The sequence below is a fragment of the Peromyscus leucopus genome, chromosome 16_21 (genome assembly GCF_004664715.2).
Source record: "Peromyscus leucopus breed LL Stock chromosome 16_21, UCI_PerLeu_2.1, whole genome shotgun sequence".
In the NCBI taxonomy this organism is placed as follows: domain Eukaryota; kingdom Metazoa; phylum Chordata; class Mammalia; order Rodentia; family Cricetidae; genus Peromyscus; species Peromyscus leucopus.
In genome coordinates, this window is record NC_051084.1 from 39124836 (window position 1) to 39148038 (window position 23203).

Here is a 23203-nt window from a genome sequence, read left to right on the forward strand (position 1 = left end):
GTCTTAAAAAACAAACAAAAAACTCCACATGTGTGCACACAGACCTACAAAAATAAAACCTATTGTTAACTAAGAAACAACATGTGTAGGCAGAGTGTTGCACAGAGATCACCTTACCTTTCAAATCGTTCTGTCCCTAGCTGTCTTTTAGTAATGTCCAAATCTGCTTCCAACTGTGTTACGACATTTCTGAACTGAGCCACGTCTCTACTCTGGATGGCCCTGTGCAAAAGATAAGAGCAATGGTTGATTAAACTCAAATACACCTGTGACTCCAAGAGTATATTAAACCATACTGGTAACGGCATCTTGGCTGGATCCAAGTCACAATGTGAGTTTGGCAGGTTATTTCATGGTGTGTGTGTGTGTGTGTGTGTGTGTGTGTGTGTGTGTGTGTGTGTGTGTGTGTGCGTGCGCACATGCTGGCCTTGCTCCTGTCTGTGTGTGTATTGCACATGTGCTCGGGGAGGGCAGAGGCTGACTTGGGGTATTTTGTCCAGTCACTCCCCACTGTATTTGTTTTAGAGGGTCTCCCAACTGAACCTGGAGTCCACCCATCTGGCTATGCAGTTTGGCCAGTGTTTCAGGGATCTGTCTGTTTCCACTCCCCGGTGCTGGGGTTACAGCTGCATACTGCTGCTCCTGGCTTTTACATGGATGCTGCGGATCCGAACCCAGATCCTATGCTTGTATAGCAGGCGTCTTACTGACCAAGCTATGTCCTCAGCCCTACACTGTGATTTTTATGGACAATTTTAAGGGCATGTTTTAGAATATTCAATGTACAGTCTTGATTACTTGAAACGCCTCCGCAATCCCAGTCCTGTTCAGTTAATCAAACCTTCTTGTCTCTGATTCTGTGTACACAAATGGGACAATATTATGTATCATCTATATTATTCATTTATGCAAATATTCTTCATAAACATCAGTTTCCCACGTTGGCCAGCTCCATGTCACAGTACTTAGTAGCAGTCTGAAATGGAATACATCCTCGTGGGAGTTCTGTTTCTTTCCTAAGGTGGATTTCCTCCCACCAGTCTGAGAAAGGGACCCTGAGGGACCTGCTGAAGGTATCACAACAGCCTCACTAACCAGAACTGACTAGAATGACTCACTCAGTCACATCCAAGAGGACCCAACAGTACTGTCAAGGAAACTACCCCTGGCTGGAGGGTCCTTGATCACCAAGGGCTCCTAGGAGTGGCTGACTGCTGAGAAAATGATCATCATGCTTCCCCAGGTGCCAGGCTCAGGTCTGAGGATGGGCAGTGTTACAGGTGGGTCACAGAAGCTGAGGATCCCCATTAACTTTCATTAGAGGTGACCAATTTTAATAAACTTTCACTCCCCAGGCAGATATTTCCACTTGAATGTCAAGCTAAAGGTCTTCAAATTAAAGGCTAGTATTATTGGTAGTTTATTTAAAAAAAAAAAACAAAAAACAAAAAACAGGCTAAGATCAAAAAAAATTCCGAGGGAGTGCTCAGTGTTTCCTGGGTTCAGTTCTTCTGGGCATCTAGTATATACTCTTACAGACATTGGGAACTATAACGCAACAAATGGAGAGACAGAAAACAATACCAGACAGCCCATACATGCAAAATTCCTGGAGGTTTCAGAGCGCTTGCTTTATTTTACATTTCCTAATGACAATATTTTAGATCAGACTATCTATTCTATTCAAAACTGTGGGTTCAAAACAATCAGCAGACATTGTTACATTGAAAAACCTTAGGTTAGAAAAACTAGACCGTGGTATTAAATCTTCAGCAAATCACAATACTCCTGATTCGCAGTCTAATTAATGGCAAAGTGTGGGCTCCACCCTCCAGATCCCAGCTTTAACATTCTCGGTTATGAGGAACCGAGAACAAGGGCGGAGCGCTCTGTGCTGCTCCACTGCCGCCGACTCACATTTTGTTCTCTGCCAGACAGAGGTGCTCCTTCAGAAGCTGGATCTCAGACTCCTTTTCTTGCAGTGCTATCTGGGACTGGTACTCTTTGTCTCGGTTGGCCACCAGCAAAGCCTCGAGGTTCTGCATGGAGATCCTCTCGTTTGTCATCTGACTCCTGAGCAGCTCTATTTCAGAGCGCGCAGAATCCAGCTCATTCTCCATCTGTGCGACAGGAAGACAGCCTTACTTACTCCCGGCCTCTCACTCGGCTGACGTGTTATTAGGAACACGTGCATCTTTAAACCTCTCACTGTGAAGCTGTTTCTCCTTACCAGTTGCACACATCACAACACACATGTGGTGCTGCTTCTCCCACCTCAGGCCCTATCAGAAAACTCATGACTTTCAAAAGTTCTATCACTCTCAAACTGCAACCAATTTCCATCTCCAGTTTTGATACTTCTTATATAGCTCTGCATGCCTGACAAGGTGGTGCCTGTCACTCCTGCATTGTCTTGAACCGGATGAGTCTATCTAAACGCCTTTGGCATATCCTTGGACTCTGGAGATAAGGAGAATGAGGAATGACATACATTCCATCTCTCACATGCACCTGGGGAAAACTTGCCCCTTTGAAAGTATCATGAAGGCTGGGCGGTGGTGGCGCACGCCTTTAATCCCAGCACTCGGGAGGCAGAGGCAGACGGATCTCTGTGAGTTCAAGGCCAGCCTGGGCTACCAAGTGAGTTCCAGCAAAGGCGCAAAGCTACACAAGAGAAACCCTGTCTCGAAAAACCAAAAGATAAAAAAAAAAAGAAAAAGAAAAAAAAGAAAGTATCATGAGCTAAAAATATTCTCAATAAGAGAAATGTTTCTTTAAAAGGAGGATTGTCAGTTTAAAAAAGCATAATTTCTTATCTTAGGTTATGGTAAACTTTATATGCATTTAAAAAGCTAGTTATAAAAGATAAACTTTAAAAGCTAATAAAAATGAATAATAATGAAATTACTAGGGTAGGGGCAGATACCTCAGTGGATAGAGAGGGAAAGAACTTTCTGAGTTAGATAAATGAACTCACATAAACTGAGGAGAAATAAAAAATAATAATAGAAAATTTTCAAAAGAAGAAATACAATTAAATAGCAAACACATGAGGAAAAAAGAAACTGTTATAGTTTTCTTTCTGTTGCTGTGATAAACACCATGACCAAAAGCAACCTGGGGTGGATTCATTTGGCTGATACGTCCAGGTGATAGTGTTACCAAGGGAAGTCAGAGCAGAAACCATGGAGAAACACTGCTTACTGGCTCTCTCCTGCTCATGCTCAGCCAGCTTCCTATACAATTCAGGACCACCTACCCAGGAGTGTCACCACCCACAGTGGGCTGGGTCCTCCCACACCAATAATTAGTCAAGACAACCTCCCACAGGTAAGTCCACAGGCAAATCTGATCTAGGCAATTCTTCAGTTGACAACCTCCCACAGGTAAGTCCACAGGCAAATCTGATCTAGGCAATTCTTCAGTTGAAGTGTTCTCTTCCCAGGTGACTCAAGGTTGTTCCAAGGTGACAATAAAAACTAATCACAAGTTTGAGCAGGAAGCAAAGACTATGTGGGCCATTTATGTGGTATTTTGGACTAAGAATCTGTGCAAGTGAAACCTTCTGTGCTTTACTGGGACAATAGATGCTGATGATCAGGGGATGAATATTATCTATGATTAACAACAGACCAGCATCATGAAAGTGGCATCTCCTGTGAACAGGAACTTATTTCTTCTGAGTCAACACACAGAAGCTACAGTCCAAGGAGATCAAGGAAAACATCGCAAGCTGGCAGCTGAACTTGACAATGTGTAAGAGTCATTCACATGGTAGTGGTTTTGAAGGCATGAAGGTGCCATGGAGAGGAGCTGGGGCTTGGCGTGTCTCAAAGGGTTGGGGTTTCCCTCAGGGAGGCTAAGAGAGGCCATTGGTGAAGGTCTTGTAGTTTCAGTTCCAATGAAGACCCCAGGGCTGAAGGGGTCAGAGAGAGAAACTAAAGCTTGGAACAGTATGTTAGCATCAGAGTTCCCAGAGAAAGGCCACTACTGAAGGTGAAGCCTAAGTCACAATGGAAGCCCTAAGACCATGAGACATCTGCTAAGGACAGTGTCAAATGTGTAGTAGAGCTATCCTGAGCCTTGCAAACAAACAATTTTCTTGAGTGCGGCCAAGCTGGAGACATTGGCTGTCCAAATTTTCTGGAGCCCAGAAAAGTGTGTGTAAGCCCCAGATGCAGAAAAGGGGGCTACAGGATTTGATTACATTGGTAACTTGGGGCTTCACTTTAATCTGATTACTCCTATGCCCTAATTCTTCTCTTTTGGAACAAGAAGTATTTAACCTGTTTTTAATTTTATAGGAGTCTATAGACAAAATACTTTTGGATTCTTAAAGAAACCTTAGGCTTTAAAAGTACTGAAAAATTTAAAGACTGTGGGACTTCTAAAAATTGGACTGTGTTTTATCTTATGCTATTAACACTAATATGCAATCTTGGCAACAAAGCAAGGAAAAGTTATAGTTAAGTAGTGATGTGTTTGTGCTTAAGTTGACAAGGGCTGGATTGTACTGGTTCATTTTTATTGTCAACTTTACACAAACTAGAGACTATTGGGAAAAAGGAACTTCATTTGAAGAATTGTCTCAATTGGATTGATCTACAACTAATCATATTGATGGATGATTGACATTCAAGGACCCATCTCAATGTAAGCAGTATCATCCCGAGGCAGGTGAGCATGGGCTATATTAGTTAGCTGAGGGACTGGAGAGATGCCTCAGCAGTTAATAGCAAGGGCTGTTCTCCCAGAGGACCTGAGATTGGTCCCCATCATGCACATGGCAGCTCACAACTGTCTGTAACTCCAGTTCTAAGACATCCAACACCTTCTTCTGTCCCCCACAGGCATCAGGCATGAAAGTGGTATACAGACATACATGCAGACAAAACACCTGTCTTAGTTACTGTTCTACTGCTGTGAAGAGACACTAGACCAAGACAATTTATAATAAGAAAGCACTTAATTGGAGACTTGCTTACAGCTTCAGAGGATTAGTCTGAGATCGTCATGGTGGGTAGAATGGTGGCAGGTAGGCAGGCAGTGAAGCAGAAACTGAGAACTTATTCTGATCTGAAAGCCCAACTCTGGTGATACACCTCCTCCAATAAGGTCACGTTTCCCAATCCTTCCTAAACAGTCCATCAACTAGGAAACAAATATTCAAAATATATGGGCCTATGGGGGCCATTCTCATTCAAACCACAACACCCATACACACAAAATAAAAACAATTTAGAGAGAGAGAAGGAGGGAAGGAAGAAAGAAAAAGAAAATAAAGAAAGAAGGGAAGAAAGAGAAAGAAAGGAGGAAGGAAAAAGAAAAAAGGAGGAAGGAAGGAAGGAAGGAAGGAAGGAAGGAAGGAAGGAAGGAAGGAAGGAAGGAAGGAAGGAAGGAAGGAAGGAAGGAAGGAAGGTAGACAGGCAGAAAAGAACAATCCAGTAGGCAGTGTTCCTCCATGGTTTCTGGTCTAGGTTCCTGCCTTGAGTTCCTTTCCTGACTTTCCTCCATAATAGCCTGTGACTTGGAAACATAAGAGAAAGAAACCTCTTTCCCTCTCTAAATTGTTTTTGGTCGTGGTATTTATGGCAGCAACAGGAAAGCAAACTAGGATGCCTTGCTAGTACTCAAACAGACATAAAATGAAACAAGATGCTATTTCTAGTGCAGAGTTTCTTGTCCTGATACTCTATGTACCCTGACACTCACACTTTAATTTGGGTAATTTTGCTTATGGAGCGTCTCCCAAGGATTATAGGATGTTTAGCACTATCCCTGACCTCCACTCACTAGATACCAGCAGCATCCCCACTCCGCTCATAACAACCCCAAATGTGTCTAGATACTACTAAATGCTTTTCAGCTAATGACAGACACCTAGCATGTGTCACGATGCTTCTGTCATCGTGGAAAAACAGTCAGTTGTTTTCATCATCAACTACAGTGGCTGCTGTGGGTTTTTTTTCTTTTCTTTCTTTCTTTTTTTTTCTTTTTGGTTTTTCAAGACAGGGTTTCTCTGTGTAGTTATGGTACCTGTCCTGGATCTTGCTCTGTAGACCAGGCTGGCCTCAAACTCACAGAGATCTGCCTGCCTCTGCTTCCCGAGTGCTGGGATTAAAGGTGTGCCACCACTGCCTGGCTGCTGTAGGTTTTTCATAGATATTTTTTATGAGATTGAAAAAGGTTTCTTGTATTCCCAGATTATAATCATTCTTTCTTACATAAAGGTATTGGATTTTGCCAAATTCTTTTTCTTCATCTATTTGAGAAAATCTTTCAGGTTTTGTTCTTGATTATTCAATATGTACTACATTGATTGGTTTCAGGTACAAACCAATCCTACATTCATGGGAAAACTCCCATTGAGTAGCCTATAAATTCATTTCATGGGCTGTTGGGTTGTGTGTGTGTGTGTGTGTGTTGAATGTGCACATGCCTGGGAGTGTGTGTGCACATGTGTGGTAGAGGTCATAGGTCAACTCAGATGTCTTCTACCTTAATTGCTTTTCTACCTTAATTTTTGGAGACAGGGTCCCTCACTGAACCTGGTGCTCACTGATTGGCTAGAATGGCTTGCCAGTGAGCTGCAGGTACCCACCTGTCTGTGCTTCTTCAGGACTTCTTCAGGCACCACCAAGAACTCAGCGTTTATATGGGCGCTGGGGATCCAAATGTTAGACCTAGTGTTGAGCTTATGTTCTGTGACCTTCCCAGAAGATCTCAAATCACTAACCTAATCTTGTAACTAGGATTTGGGGGTTAGGTGGAAAAGAAGCAAACTGGAAGCATTTGACACGGCATCTCCCCAGCTTTGGATCTGGTTTTGTAGTTATCACATTAAGACTTTCAAAAGAAATTATAGTCATAAGAAATACTGGTCTTGCCTGGCGGCGGTGGCGCACACCTTTAATCCCAGCACTTGGGAGGCAGAGCCAGGTGGATCTCTGTGAGTTCAGAGAAACACCAAAACTACACAAAGAAACTTTGTCCTGAAAAACCAAAAAAAAAAAAAAAAAAAAAACCTGGTGTTTTGTTTTCTTGAGCTGACTATGTTAGTAAAAATAAACTATAAACTGGGAATACAAAGAAACATTCTCAATCTCATAAAAAGCATCTACAAAAACCTACAGCAACCACTATAGTTAATGATGAACACCTAAATACTTTCCACATAATGACACAGAAACACCTAGCATGCCATTTCAGTCCAGCACCCTAGTGGGGGCTCTAGCCAGGATTGGGCATCATAGTGGAGTCTAGAATATGTTGAGAAATGTTCTCCCTTATCTTCAGAAGAGTTAAACATTTTTGTATCCGAACATCTTTCAACACTTAAGGGAATTCACAACTAAAGCAATCTAGACCTCAATTTGCTTTCTAGAAGTTCTCAAGTTACCATTTCAAGTTTTATATTCATTTAGAGGTGTATCCAGTGTGGTGGTTTGAAAGAAAATGGCCTCCATAGTTTCATAGGGAGTGGCACTATTAGGAAGTATGGCCTTGTTGGAGGAAGTGTGACCAGCGTGTCTCAGTTTCTCTTCTTGCTGACTGCTGATTTGGATGTAGAACTCTTAGCTCTATGCCACTATGTCTGCCTGAGAATGCCCCCACTCTTCCCACAATGGTGACAATGGACTAAACATCTGAAACTGTAAACTAGCCCTAACTAAATGTTTTCCTTTATAAGAATTGCCATGGTCATAGTGTCTCTTCACAGCAATAGGAACCCTAACTAAGACAACCAGGTTTTCTGCTTTTCCTTAAGTCAGTTTCAACATCAGAAAAACAATCCAGTGAGAATATGGACAATAATAGAAGACATGTCACAACAAACAAAGACATGTATATGGCAAACAACAACATGAAGAAAAGTTCACCTTTGCCAATCAGTGGTTAAATGAATATTTAAATAACCCTCATTCAGCACTGTACATACATAGAATGCTAAAGAAAAAATTTTAAGTGATAACTTTGAACAAGGATGTGAGAAAACTAGATCACTCATTATCATTAATAGTGAATGGCTAATTAGTTATACCAACAGCACAGAATATTTTTCAGCAGTAAAAGTTGAACTATGACAGATGCAACAACCTGAATGAGTCTCCAGAGATCCAGGCTGAGGAAGAGAAGCCAATCCTCAAAAATCTGTATCATGTGATTTCATGTATATTAACATCCTCTTAAATTAATTTTACTTAGCATACAAAGTAGAACACTTCATTCTATCTATAAATATATATTACTTTGTTCTTATTTATGTCCCTTCCTTTCTTCCTTCATTGTCCTTCCCCCATTCTTACTGGTTCTTGAAATGACAAAATTCCTGAAATGAGCAAGAGGTTAACAGCTGGCAGAGGTTAAGAAGCATGCAGACAGAATATAGTAGAGAACTATGCAAAAAGGAAACATGATAGATTCTACAATGGACGGTTTCTTGTTTTTGCCTGGAAGTTAATACAATATTATATCAGGCTATAGTTTTGTAAGATGTAGTCATTAAGGGAAACTAGGTAACGGGTACTCTTTGTATAATTAAATTAGATGCAAACCTGTCCCCTTAAAAAAATCACAAATTGTCTTAGTTACCTTCTGTTGCTGTGATAAGATACCATGACCAAGGCATCTTATAGAAAAAAATATTTATTGGGGGCTTACAGTTCAGAGGTTAGAATCCATGACCATCAATCATGGTAGGGAACAGGGCAGCAGGCAGACAGGCATGGTGCTGAACAGAGAGCTTACATCCTTATTCACATGTAGGAGGTAGAAAGACTGCTAACTGGGAATGGCATGGATGTTTGACACGTCAAAGCCCACCCCAAATGAGACACTTTCACCAAAATTGTGACATCTCCTAAACCTTTCCAAACAGTTCTTGAAAGCATTCAAACATTTGAGCCTATAGTGACCACTCTCATTCAAACTACCACAGAATTTTTTTTTTAATCCCAATGTTTTCGATAACTGAAGAAGTATAAAAATAAAAAGATGATCCTGGCATTTGACAACATAGCTTACTAAAGAGATAAAGACACAAACATAAACAGTTCAGTGTCACAGCAGTTAATGCCAGAAGTACTTTTGAAGTGCCGTGGGAAGAAGAAGCTATAAAACTTACAGAAAATGTTTCCTAAATTAAGTTGTTAGCAAGTTTTACCCAGGGTTCTGCTAAGAGGGTTATGATTTAAACTTTAAGGAAGATTACTATAGGACTGTACTCTACTTGCAAGTGGCATGCTTTTTTTTTTTTTTTTGGTTTTTCAAGACAGGGTTTCTCCATGTAGTTTTGAGTTGTGGTGCCTGTTCTGGATCTCACTCTGTAGACCAGGCTGGCCTCGAACTCACAGTGATCCGCCTGCCTCTGCCTCTTGAGTGCTGAGATTAAAGGTGTGCTCCACCACTGCCTGGCATGGCATGTGGCTATTTTTATAAGCTATGGGCTTATAACTACTGATACTTTGATTTTTATATCATTTCAGTTGTTATAGTAACAAGCTAAGGCTTTTCCAATTAGAAAACATCAAGTAAATTTTTAAATAAAAGGTTATTATTTTTTAAGTTTTTACATAGCAAATTAATCATTAAAAAAGTTCATGGTGAAATAAAAAATAATTAAGAATGAGTGAAGATTTGGGCAGATGGTACTTCATTAAAGATTAATAGATTCTTATAAACTAGACACATGATTCTCAAATATATCATAAAGGGTGGATTAACAAAATAAGAAATTCAATAAGGTTTAGTAATAACCAATAACCAAGGTAACCAAGATTTGCTGATATTTCAGTTACACTGTACAGTATCTATACACTAAGAGCTGGATTCTGTCCCTCCAGATTTACTTCTCAAACACATCACATTGGTCACTAAAAACACTTCTTTTGACTCAAGAATCTACATGGACCTTTCTACAATTGCCTATGTGGAATGCCCCCATCCACGCAAGTTCAGCAGCAATTCCTTATGGACTCTTCTATTTCTCTATTCACCTCAAACTGTTTATATGCCAATATTTAGAGGTTCTGGAGAGCATGAGCTTGCATGGTTTGAATATCCAAGTGTAAGTGCAAAGTAGATACAATCAACTGCATTACAACTTAAAAGGACTCATCTAATTATTAGATAAATTTAGCTGAAAAGAATACCATTAAGGTTATAATTTAGCTGAATAAGACTCGTGATTCTTTGCTCACAGCTCTGTCAATGTGTTTTATAATTCTGACTAAATACAATTGCAAACTACAAGTTCAAAGAAAGATGTTGGGTCTTTTATGTTCTTGAATTCTGTAGAACACAGCTGTCATAAATTAACCTTTTAAACTTTAAAAATAAAATTTAAGAAGCATAATAAAAACAAAATTTAAAGCTAAAGGCACAAACATTTGATATAGTATTTTATAAAAAACAAATCCCTTTTTCAAAATTGTACTAATGTTAAAGTAACAGCAAATCTCAATGTATTACATACCATTTCTATTTCTTGATCTTTGGCAACCAGCTGTCGATTAAGAAGTTCTTTGCTTGAGTCAAGTTTAATACAGAGTTCCCTCGTAGAAGACAGGTCTGCAAGTGCAGACACCTTTTCAAACTGAACCTTCTGAAGCTCTTCTTCCATCTTTACAAGAGACTTGTGTAAAGTTGAAATCTGGGATTTGTAAGAGCGCTCTGCATTTAAGTGCTGCAAAGACAAGATGATTGTATACACAGATGTAAGTATTTTAGATGTAAGAAAGTCAACATGAACAACAAAATGGGGCAAATCTTTCAGCACTAGAATAAAAGACCTTAGGGGATATAGATGCTGATGGGACACACAAAGTGTTCTGTGAGAGATAAATTGAGGCTTCAGGTTTCTTTAATAAATCCTATGAGTAGTTTAAAAGATGCAATTAGGAAAAAACTATTTCCTATTAAAACACCTGCAGGTTCAATGCCTGTACAATCCATACAGTTTGGCCTATAGTTGTATCTGTATTTGCAGTTTTCATGGTCTACAATACAAATGTTGCTGCTGCCAAAGACAAAATGATAGCCACTGCCACATTCAGAGAGCTTTTTTCAATTCTTCACTGACATGTTTATATCAGTCATACTATCATAAAATGAGGACTGATAATTTTCTAACTCTAATACTTCTGAGAGAAAAAGCTTCTGAGCAAGTACAAATTAAGCATAACCAATTATGGGGAAAAGCATATTTTAAAAGCCATAATATGAGATTCAAGTTACATAAATGCTTTCAAATGTTCAAAATAATTCCACTCCCCACACCTTCCCCCTCCCCCTAGCGTGATGCTTACGTAAGTGCACTGCCACCTACAGAGAAGTATTTGTTTGCTATAATGTGAAGATAACAGAGCTGGGAGGCAAAGACTGTGTGTTCTTTAACAAGTGCTTTTACAAGTATAAAGCACCAAAAATTGTTCCTGGCACATGTTATTTTGCCATAATTCAAGGTCCCTTTCACCCTCTTGATCTCCCTTCCTTCTGTAGTCATTCTTATTCATTCTTCACATCAACCTTCTAGCCAACCATCTGTCTACCCATCCCTCATATCTTTACAGAATACTTTGTATGCTATAGTCAGTCACTGTGCCTAGAGACAAATTCAATGGGAAGCAAAATTACCTCTGCTCCCACAAACCTTTACTACTGAGGGGGTTCTGTATTATTCAAATATGTTACAGATGAATGTATAAACATTTTAAGAAAATATTTCTGGAAATAGTAGGCAACAAAAAAAACCTGACCTACACTGAAAGAATCAGAGAGTCAGGAAAGACTTCCCTAAGTAAATGACTGAACAGGGAGTAGGCAAATAGCAAGAAGAGGCATTTCAAGCTGGAAAAAAAATGCAAAGTGCCATAGCTCTGCTTGAATGCAAGAAGAATAATATGCTCCAAGAACTGAGAGAAGGCTGGTGTGACTGGAACTTAGAGCTCACAGAGAAAAGTAATAGGTGAAACTTACAAAACACAGTAAGGCGAGGTTTAGTAAACTGTGATCTTCAAATGGTGAGGTGATGTAACCAGGCTTCCAGAGTTTTAAAAGATCACTCTGGATGTTGTAGGCTCTACTGAAAGGACTGATTAAGCTAAGGAGAAAAGTCTCAAGATAAAACTGAGCAACAAAACATTTTGTTTTGAAACAGGGTCTCACTATGCAGTTCTGGCTGGCTTGGAACTCACTATGTAGACCAGGCATAGATCAGGCTGGCCTTGAACTCAGAGAGTTCCACCTGCCTCTGCTTTCCAAGTGCCACCACACTCCGCAACAAAACATTTTATTATTTCCACATCTGAGCTTACAAAAAAAAGAAGAAATTTCCATTTACCCAAAAGAAGCAAAGCAATAGAAGGGTTTTCAGCTTAGGGATATAGCACCTTGCTTAGCAAACATAAGACTATGGGTTTAATTGACAGTAAAACACACACACACACACACACACACACACACACACACACACACACACACCAAATAAAAAGAACCATGACTGTGACTTCTACATAATCTGGGATTCTTGAATAATGTACTATAAATGAAAGAAGGCTTTAGGAGGGAAATCCACTCAGCCATACAGAAACCACTAAAAGCTTATCTCTGGATAAGAACACAATTTTTTCTGTGATAAATATAAACTTTTAATATAAACTTACTTTTGGAATGGTACTTTACTCATCCCTAGTTCTAAATGTTAGCATAAGGTTTGTCCCGTCAGTGATAACCTACAGCCACTTTACAAAAGCAAATGTACCCTCCTGGAGGAGCAGCACCACACTGAGACCACACAAGATTCCATGGGGTGGATGATTCTCTGGAGGAAAGCCTGTGATACAGGAGGTCAAAGGACGGTTGGAGCAACAGAACAAGACCTCGCTTCCAGAAATCTACATTCCTGAGCAAAATATTTTCATTGGCATGGCAAAATACGCTGGAAAGTACTAAAGACATTAAGGAATGAATCTGAAAAGAAAAAAGTAGCACATGGAAAAATTGGCACATTTGAAAAATAATCGAATAAAACATCTAGAAAGAAAGGCAGTATCTGTAATAAAAGCCGTAACAAAAATATCAAGAGCAAACTTAAACAAATGAAAAGGGAAGCGTGAACTGGAAGACGAGGTATAGAACACAAACATGCAGAAACTATGACAAAGACCACTCAATAAAGGGAAATGATTTAAGATAAGTAAGAGTTGAGGGGACAATAGAGTGAATTAGAAAACAGTAATATTCAAGAAGTAATATCTGAAAAATTTCCAGAACTAGTAAGAGCTACAAGTACTCTGAATGAAACAGAAAAAGAAAAATCCAAACTACCAAAGCCAGAGAAAACAAACCTAGGCATGTGACAGTAGATTTCAAACTATGAGAAAACCAATGGCAAAGGCAAACATCTGAGGAGTGACAGCTAGAATAAAAAAACAGACCTACTAACAAAAAAGTCAGGGTTTGCCAGGCAATGGTGGTGCATGCCTTTAATCCCAGCACTTGGGAGGCAGAGGCAGGTGGATTTTTGTGAGTTTGAGGCCAGCCTGGTCTACAGAGCAAGATCCAGTTAAGGTGCAAAGCTACACAGAGAAACCCTGTCTCAAAAAACCAAAAACATAAAAATAAAAAAGACAGGGGTTACTATGTCAAAGATTTATTTTTATTTTTATTTATGTGTATGTGTGTATGTCTAGGTATGTGTACACTACAGGTATGTAAGTACCCCCTGGAAGCCAGAAAAAGGCATCAAATCCCTTGGAGATAGTATTACAGGCAGTTGTGAGCTGCCCAATGTGGATATGGTAACTGAGCTTGGGTCCTCTGCAAAATCAGTATGCCTTCTTAACCACTGAGTCATCTCTCCAACCCCTACCAGGTTATTTTTTAAATTATAAAGGGAAATATTCTCAATCTGGAATTTAATGTTCAGCTAAATTAATTCTCAAGACTAATGGTACACTAGTCATTTTCAATGAGATGGAAATAATGAACACACTGGTTTCTGCAGGAAGGAAGGACAGAAAAGGAACTAAGGAAGAAATAGGACAAGAAGCAAGTGAACACGGGTCTTATAAGGCTATAGGTAGATACAAACAGTATTGATCACAAGAACAACAATAATTACATATTGGAACATATAAAGACAATGTGAAATTAAAATAGTGCATGACAAGACTATGAAAATGGGGAGATTGACAAAGAAAGCAGAGGTGTGTGCTAGTGAGTGGTAGGTGTGGTACTCATTAGTCAAACAGTCTTAGGGAGTTGGTTATATTAGCAATTACAACTTTAACATGTAAAGGAAAAAATATAGAATGTGTAACTTCTATACTGATGAGCAGTGGCAGCAGAAATGCATAAAAAACCAAGTATGTAAGATGGAAAAACAGAAAGCATGAAACAAGCAATAGTGAAGTTAAATGTACCAGCAACATAAAAACTTATTAGTTAACAGAAAAATATTGCAGATTTTTAAAAATTAGTTAACCTGGGCTCGATGACTCAGGCCTGTAATCTCAGGTATCAAGAGGCAGAAAGATTGAAAGCTGAAGGCTTGCCTGGCCAATTTCACAAGACTCAAAATGAAAAGTAAGAGAAGGACTAGGAAATGAATCAGTGGTAGAATGTCTAGGCTCAATCACTGGTAACATACACACACACAAGGAAATTCAAGGTTATGTAGCAAGTTCAAGGCAAGCATGTGCATATCAAAATTGTCTCAGAAATAAAACAAATGAATACAAAAATAACATGCCAGACCTGTAAAATTTCAGAAAAACTGGGTCCACAACCAGAATGAACATCAGTCTTTGTAAACAGACACAAAATGGCAGAGATGACAGTACTAGGAGACAATGAGTGGAACATGCAGGGCCTACTCTGGGAGTCTATGTTGTACGGATATCAGCTTTCAATGTGCACCTGACCCTGAATGACTTCATCTTACATAGCAACAGCCTTGATCTGAGTTACTCCATTTTAGGTGCCAAGAAGAAGTGACTGTTGTGAAACATTCCTTTACACTGTGTAAAGATGTGTCACTGTGATTGGTTTATTAAAGAGCTGAATGACCATTAACTAGGCAGGAAAAGGTTAGGTGGGACTTCTGAGGATAGAGAGCTCTGGGAGAGAAAAAGGAGGAGAAATCTCCAGGCAGATGCTGAGGAAGCTGGATGGGCAAAATGGAGATGAGATAAAGAGCACATGGAAGAATGTAGATTTAAACATATGGGTTAATTTAAGTTATAAGAACTAGTTAGGAACAAGCCTAAGCTAAGGCCAAGCTTTTATAATTAATAATGTCTCCATGTCATTATTTATGAGCTGGAGGCCCATTTAGAAGTGACTCTAAATCATTCCTCTCTCTCCCTCCCTCCCTCTCTCTCTCTCTACCTCCCTCCCTCCCTCCCCCCTCCCCCGTGTGTGTGTGTGTGTGTGTGTGTGTGTGTGTGTGTGTGTGTGTGTCTATGTGGTTGTGTGCATTCATAGGTGTGGAGGCAAGAAGTCCACATGAAGTATATTCCTCAGTCATTTTTCAAGTTATATTTTAAGATGAGGTCTCTCACTGAACCTGGAGCTCACCAATTCAGCTAAATTGATTGGCTAATGAGCTCCAAGGATCACAACAATGAACAATGATACCAGAAAACATACCAAATCATATTAGAAATACCAGAGTCCTTATCAATCAAAGTACATGTAACCTTACCTGGGACTTTAGAAGAAGCCCTCCAAGGTCCTCCACTAGTCAGTGACTTCTCTAATGAGTCTTGTCTAGGAAATCTGCCAAAGCAAAGTCCCTGAACTGCACCTGAATATTGAGGGAGTGTGCACCTGTGAGCTGGCTCAGGCCATGTCTTATCTGACCCTCTAGACCCTTCTTGCACCTGTGTCAGGTCTTGGCCTCCATCTTCAGGACAGGCTTGCTGAACTCCACAGTGTTTCAAACTCTTTGTGGACATTCTATAACCCATGTACATAAATATGTAAAGTGTAAAGTACTAATTACTTATTAGTAAGTAAGAATAGAATGAAAGAATCTGTGGTTGCCAACAACTAGCCATCAAGCAAAATTTGTATTACTGGGCAAATAACAACTAATAAACTGACTTAGACTGTGAACACATTGTTATTCAACGAATTATGACATTGTATAAAGACAGTGCTCATCTGTATTTACCACATAACATACTCATGACACACAAAAATATCAACTATGCAAAACAGAACACAGAGAAGAAAAGACATGAAAAACATACACAGCCTTCATAATCTGTGGAATAGTATCAAGTGACCCACACACTTATACTTTAAATTCCAGCATCTCAGGGAAAAGACAAGGGAAAAAATGCTTAAGTAAATAATGGTCAAAGATATTCTTGATTTGATGAAACCAAGCAACCACAAGTGTGACTTATTAAATAAAAGAATTATAAAGATATACTATGCCCTAACTGGATGTCAATATGTAAAAGATTACAAATAGATCCATATCTGTCACCATGCACAAAACTCAAGTCCAAGTGGATCAAAGACCTAAACATAAATCCAGTTACACTAAACTTAATAGAAAAGAAAATAGGAAGCACTCTTGAACGCATTGGCACTGGAGACCATTTCCTAAATAAAACACCAACAGCACATACCCTGACTACAACAATTAATAAATGGGACCTCTCGAAACAAGAAGCTTTTGCAGGGCAAAAGACACAGTCAATAAGACAAAAAGACAGTCAACAGAATGGGAAAAGATCTTCACTAACCCCACATCTGACAGAGGATTGGTCTCCACAGTATATAAAGAACTCAAGAAACTAGACATCAAAATACTGAAAAATCCAATTTAAAAAATGGGCTAAAGAGCTAAACAGAGAATTCACAAAACAAGAACTACAAATGGCTGAAAGACATTTAAAGAAATGCTCAACATCCTTAATCATCAGAGAAATGCAAATCAAAACGACTCTGAGATACCACCTTACACCTGTCAGAATGGCTACAATCAAAAACACCAATGACAGTCAATGTTGGAGAGGATATGGAGCAAAGGGAACACTCCTCCACTGTTGGTGGGGATGTAAACTTGTACAACCACTGTGGAAATCAGTATGGCGGTTTCTCAGAAAATTAGGAATCGAACTACCTCAAGACCCAGCCATCCCACTCTTGGGCATATACCCAAGGAATGCTGATTCATACCATAAAGATACATGCTCAGCTATGTTCATAGCAGCACTATTTGTAATAGCCAGAACCTGGAAACAACCTAGATGCCCATCAACGGAAGAATGGATGAAAAAAATGTGGTACATATACACAATGGAGTACTACTCAGCAGAGGAAAACAATGAAAGCATGAAATTTGCAGGCAAATGGATGGAACTAGAAAAAAATCATCCTGAGTGAGGTAACCCAAACCCAGAAAGACAGTCATGGTATGTACTCACTCATAGATGGACTCTAGATATAAAATAAAGAACAATCAGACCACAACCCATAGAACCATCGAGGCTATATATATAGCATGGAGGTCCCTAGGACGACTGTGGCTTATAATAAATTTCAGTTTTACTCATTTATTGAAAAAAAATAGCCAAATGAATGGAAACACATGAACTATGAACCAAAGGCTGAGGGGCCCCCAGCTGGATCAGGCCCTCTGAATAGGTGAGACAGTTGATTGGCTTGATCAGTTTGGAAGGCAACGAGGCAGTGGGACCAAGTCCTGTGCTCATTGCATGAGTTGGCCGTTTGAAACCTGGAGCTTATGCAGGGACACTTGGCTCAGTCTGGGAGGAAGGGACTGGACCTGTCTGGACTGAGTCTACCAGGTTGATCGCAGTCCTCAGGGGAGGACTTGTCCTGGAGGAGGTGGGAATGGGGGGTAGGCTGGGGGTAAGGGGAGGGGGTGGGAGGGGGAGAATAGGGGAACCCATAGCTGATATGTAGAACTGAATGGTATTGTAAAATAATATATATATATATAAAGATATACTATGCCATTAAATTAACTGCAATGAAATTGGAAAATTCCTAAAAAAAAAAAAAAGGCACGAACTATTAAAATTAACCCAAGAGAAACAGAACAGGCCCATAACAAAAAGAGTCTGACTAGAAATTTAAAAACTTTCTACAAAGAACAGATTCAGATGGCTTTAGCTTTGAATCTAGTAAACCTTTAAAGAATTGGCACCATCTATATACAAACTCTTACAGAAACTGGAAGCAAAAGAAACATTTCCATTACTATATGAAGTCAGTATTACTTGGATACTAAAACCACACAGGTTGTTATAAGAAAAAAACAACACAAATTACTAGAAAACCAAATATAACACCAAAAAAGAATAATAATTATACGTAATAACCAAGTAAGATTTCTCTCGGGGGGGGGTGTAAAATTATATTTGATACTATGTATAAAATCTAACCCAATATGGATCAAGACATGAAAAAAATTAGAGTAGCTGGTTGTGATAGCTAATGAGTACTTTGTATCTTTTAATGGTGATGAAAATGTTCAAAGGTGCTCGTTCTTACAGGGTCATAACTCTCAATATTCCAAATACCAGTGAATATACTTGGGAGAACTGTATGACCTAGGTGTCATTCTCAATAAAGGTATTACAAAAAGCAGTAACTTGAAAATGTGTAAGGTTATGAGCCTGGTGGGGCAGTAGATGCCTATAACCTGGGAGACATAAGCAGGAATATCATGTGTTCAAGGTCAGCTTGAGCTAGACACTGAGATCCTATCTCAAAGAAAAAGAATGATGGAACCCATGGCTAGAGAGATCATGGGTTCTAGGAGTGATCCTATTACTTTGCTAAATGGCCACAGTATCAAACTGCCTTCTAAATATGTATGTATCTCTATACCCACAGATATGTACAGCTTTCAGTCCTCATCAGAGGAGTGTCTTTGTGCACTGGATGGTGCTCAGTGTAGAAACTTATAATTGGTCAAAGTGCAGAGAATAACTGTCTGGAATGATCAACCATAAATGGGACATATATATCATACCTTTCCCTTAAGCTCAGGAAACATCATGGAAGAAGGGGATGATAGACACTTACAAAAATATTCCACATACCTAATTATATTTTTAGAATAACTTTTGTTTTGAAATTGACACATCATATTAATGGAATATAATACATGCATACAATATGCAAAGACCAAATTAGGGTATCGACAGCTTTGTGTCTCCTTTGATACTAATTTCTGATATCAACTCGCTAGTTATTCACTGCTGTAAGCTGTAGTAACCTAGACTACTGAGGAATATTATAAGCATTTCCCCTCCCCTGACTGTACTTTAGAAACAATACCCACCTTTTCTCTTATCTGTCCCAACCTCTATATAAGTTTAAATAAAAATATAGGAAAATGTCTTTCAGGTCATAGGACACTGCGGAATTCCTTAGAAAACATAAGATCATAAACCATATGGAAAAAGATTAGTAATAATTCTAAGTGCATCTGGGTTTAACATCTTTTTATCTTGCAAGTAAATGAAAAGACAAGTTAACTGTTAAACCTTCAAAAGGGTGTAATCAAGAATATATAGAGGACTCCTGTGACTTAATATAAACAATATTAACAACTGAATAGAAAAAATGTATACAGATTTAAGAAAAGTTCATTCAATGGGCTGGAAAGATTGCTCAATGATTCAAAGTACTTCCTGCTCTTCCAGAGAACTAGGGTTTGGATCCTAGCACCCACAAGGCTGTTCACAATCATCTGTAATCTGTTCCAGAGAATCTGATGCCCTCTTCCTGCCTGCATGGGTCCCATGTACACATACATCCAGGCAAACACTCTCGCACACAAAATTTTTAAAAAATTAAAAAGAAAAATCCATTCAAAAGAAACATAGCAGAAAAACCCATGTGAGAAGACCCTCAAGTGGTCAAGAAACACTAAACCCTGTAACTTGTTTCTCCACCAGACATGTGCCACCTGCTGTTGAAACAGCAAAGTGTCGGCTTTCTCCAGGAACTCCCAGCTTCCTGGCATTGTGCTTCTAAAACTGACTTTACTCCCGCTGAAGGAAAAGCCTTCAGCATCTTAGCCATATTTGGAAGTAGTTCATTAGAGAGGTCCTACATGTCCATTAAAAATATTTTTAGAACACACAATCCTTTTCAACACAGAAGAAGCTTATTTTAAAAAATACATTACTAACAATAATGGAAGGAAAATTTTCAAGTTAATTTCTAATGAATACTGTTGCTTCTGAGGGTTGTGTGTAATTTTTGTTGTGTTAATTAAAACTTAATTAAAAGTTTCAGTTACAGTTTTTAAAAAGAAGCATAAAGACACTCAATTTCACTTATAATCTGGGAAACACAAAACACAACTGTGAAAAAAAATTAAAGATTAAAAATAGTATTTAAGCAAATTATAACCCATGGTTTCTGGCAGGCGTAAACTTTTTTGTTTGTTTTTCAAGACAGGGTTTTTCTGTAGCTTTGGAGCCTGTCCTGGAAAAAGCTTTGTAGACCAGGCTGGCCTCGAACTCACAGAGACCTGCCTGTCTTTGCCTCCTGAGTGCTGGGATTAAAGGCATGTGTCACCTGGCAAAAGTAAACTTTTAGAAGGCAATTTTATAAACTAAGTGAAATGGTGTGTATCTTAGATCCAGTACTTGCTTCCAGGCATAATAAGCCTAAAGAAACAGAGCCAGGAGAAATAAAAAGAATATTTGTTACAGAACACTTTACTACAGAAAAGGGGGGAAATTGAATTCCCTTAATATAAGAATAATTAAGGAATGAAAATATTTATACAATGAATATATGCCACTGCTTGAAGTATCTGTGTAACAAAACAGATGACTTTTTAAAATTGTTACTGACCTTAAAAAGGCTAATTGCAAATAGGTATCTAGTAGATTTTATCATTTAAATAAAAGTATTTGTAGTGCCAGGGATGAATTCAGGCCTTCAGCTGTGCTAGGCAAACACCTGATATAGAACCAAATGCTGAGCCCTAATAAATGGAAGCGTGAGAACCAGAGAGAGAACTCACAGTTAAGAGAGCACACTGCCATTGTCAGACACGAGTCTGACTCCAGCACCGTCAGGCTGCTGACAATCCCCTGTGACTCCAGTTCCAGGGCATCCAACACGCTCTTCTCATGTCCATGGGCACTGCACTAACATGCACAAACGTTCTCCTTCTCCCTCTTTCTCACACATACACACATATAATTGAAAGTACAAACAAAATCTTAAAACATACACACAGAGGGAAAAAGGGGGGAAGTGAGGGAGGTCTGGGAAGATAGCTCAGTCAGTCAGATGCTTGCAGTGCAAACTGGGGACCTGAGTTTGACCTCTCAGAAACTGTGTTTCAAAAAAGGTCAGGCATGGTGGAGCACAAGTGTAACCCCAGCACTGGGAAAGCAGACAGGACGGCCACGGGCAAAATGAAAATGATTGAGGAAGATGCCAGATGTCAACCTCAGCTTCCACATACATGCCACCACACTGACATGTGCACATAAATATACAAGACTGACCTGAAAACAGAAAACATTATATATCATTGGTGCATGAGGGGTGCATAGAAAGAGTGTGAATTCATGAAAAGCAACTAGAATAACGTGAAATCTATATGTACCCACTATGGGGGTGAAAAGTTGTAGTTTTAATGTTTGGTTTCTTTTCGTTTATTTGTGTGTGTGTGTGTGTGTGTGTGTGTGTGTGTGCATGCCACATGAGTGCTGGTATGCATGGAGGCCAGAAGAGGGAGTCAATTACTGGAACTGTGATTACAGGTGGTATGAGCCACTACATGTGGAAGATCAGCACGAGCTCTTAACCACTGAGCTATTACTCCTGCCCCTGATATTTCATTTCTTTAAACAAAGATATATGAAGCAAATGTGGCAATATGCTAATGTCATTACATCTGTAGGACAGGAATAGACGTGTTTTATTATTTTTCAAAAATGTGTTCTTTTTGTTTGAAACAGTTCCCAATTTAAGAAAAAAAAGCTGATGATTATTCTGGTTGTGGGTACCTAAGAGAACCAAGGTAGAATAAGAGGCTATAATTTACAGTGCATTTATATAATTAAACTGTCAATATATTAAATTATGAAAAGCCAAGGAAAGCTCACTTAAATATGATACGGATGTACTGTAAGCATATTTCTCTAAACTTACTTGCTCAACCTCTCTGTTAAGGGCATCAACTTTTTCTTTCAATCTGTTGGCCTCTGCTTCAGCAGTGATAAGTTCCAATTTGAGGGTATTGTTTTCTGCCTCTGATTGGCGGGCTTTATTTTCCCAGTTTTCAGCATCTTCGTTGGCTTTTCGGAGTTGTTCCATTATTTGCCGGTTCTCAGATTCCTAAAAAGTAAGTGTTGAGTAATACTTTAAAACTTTAAAAGTACCTAACATAAAGTGCATATGGAATACTGAGAATCACTTGCAAATAATCTTGAAGAAACCCTACTTACCCTCCTAACCTAGGAAGATGGTCATCCTGTTAGGAACATAAAGAAGTATGATCCAACCTGCTCCCACAGTTACCCACTCAGGAGAGGACCTGCACATCCTTGTGCTTCTTTGAAGGGAATCTCCCCCGGACTGTTGACTGACCCCTGCTGGTCTGAGCTGCCTACCCTCTCATCAGCACTCCCTTGCTCTCAAGTTATTGCTCCCTTGCTCTAAATTTATTGCGCTGCACTGGCCATCAAGTTTCTGCATTCCTTCATATCTTAAGTGTCAATTTCTGATAAGACTTGTTATTTTTTTTAACTGTATGTGGGGGTTGCATATGCATGTTGAGTGCTGGTGCCCTTGGAGACCAGAGGTTTTGGGTCTGCTGGAGGTGACTTAGGTTCTGGACACTGAACTTGGGTCCTCTGTAAGAGTGCTCTTCACCACTAAGCCATATCTCAAGACTCTGAGGATTAATTTTCTTGGTCACAGACTATAATCTCTTTTTTGCTTCCTTCTATTAAGTTGTCAGAAACTACTCAGAAGTAAAATGTCAAATATATGCTAATAATATACACTTATGTATAAGTTGTACATACAATACAGAACCAGATATTTTTTGGTGGAACTAGGGATTGAATCTAAGACATTGAACTTGCCAGGCAAGTGCTTTACCACTAAGGTGTATCCACCACTTGTGGGAACCAGATTATTTTAATCTTCAAAGTGATATCATAGATGAATTAGT

The 23203-nt window shown here is 39.2% G+C and overlaps 1 protein-coding gene across 11 annotated transcripts in view; it reads right to left on the reverse strand.

Moving 5' to 3' along the window:
* Nucleotides 1–23203, reverse strand: part of Tsga10 (testis specific 10) — a 103834-nt gene that overhangs the window by 8668 nt on the left and 71963 nt on the right. For all 11 annotated transcript variants that reach the window (XM_028865706.2, XM_028865704.2, XM_028865708.2 and 8 more), the window contains 4 exons: nucleotides 22177–22362; nucleotides 10475–10684; nucleotides 1918–2120; nucleotides 118–222 (listed from right to left, as the gene is read on the reverse strand). In XM_028865706.2, coding sequence (XP_028721539.1) covers nucleotides 118–222; nucleotides 1918–2120; nucleotides 10475–10684; nucleotides 22177–22362 — 704 coding nt within the window. The remainder of the gene's footprint in view (nucleotides 1–117; nucleotides 223–1917; nucleotides 2121–10474; nucleotides 10685–22176; nucleotides 22363–23203) is intronic.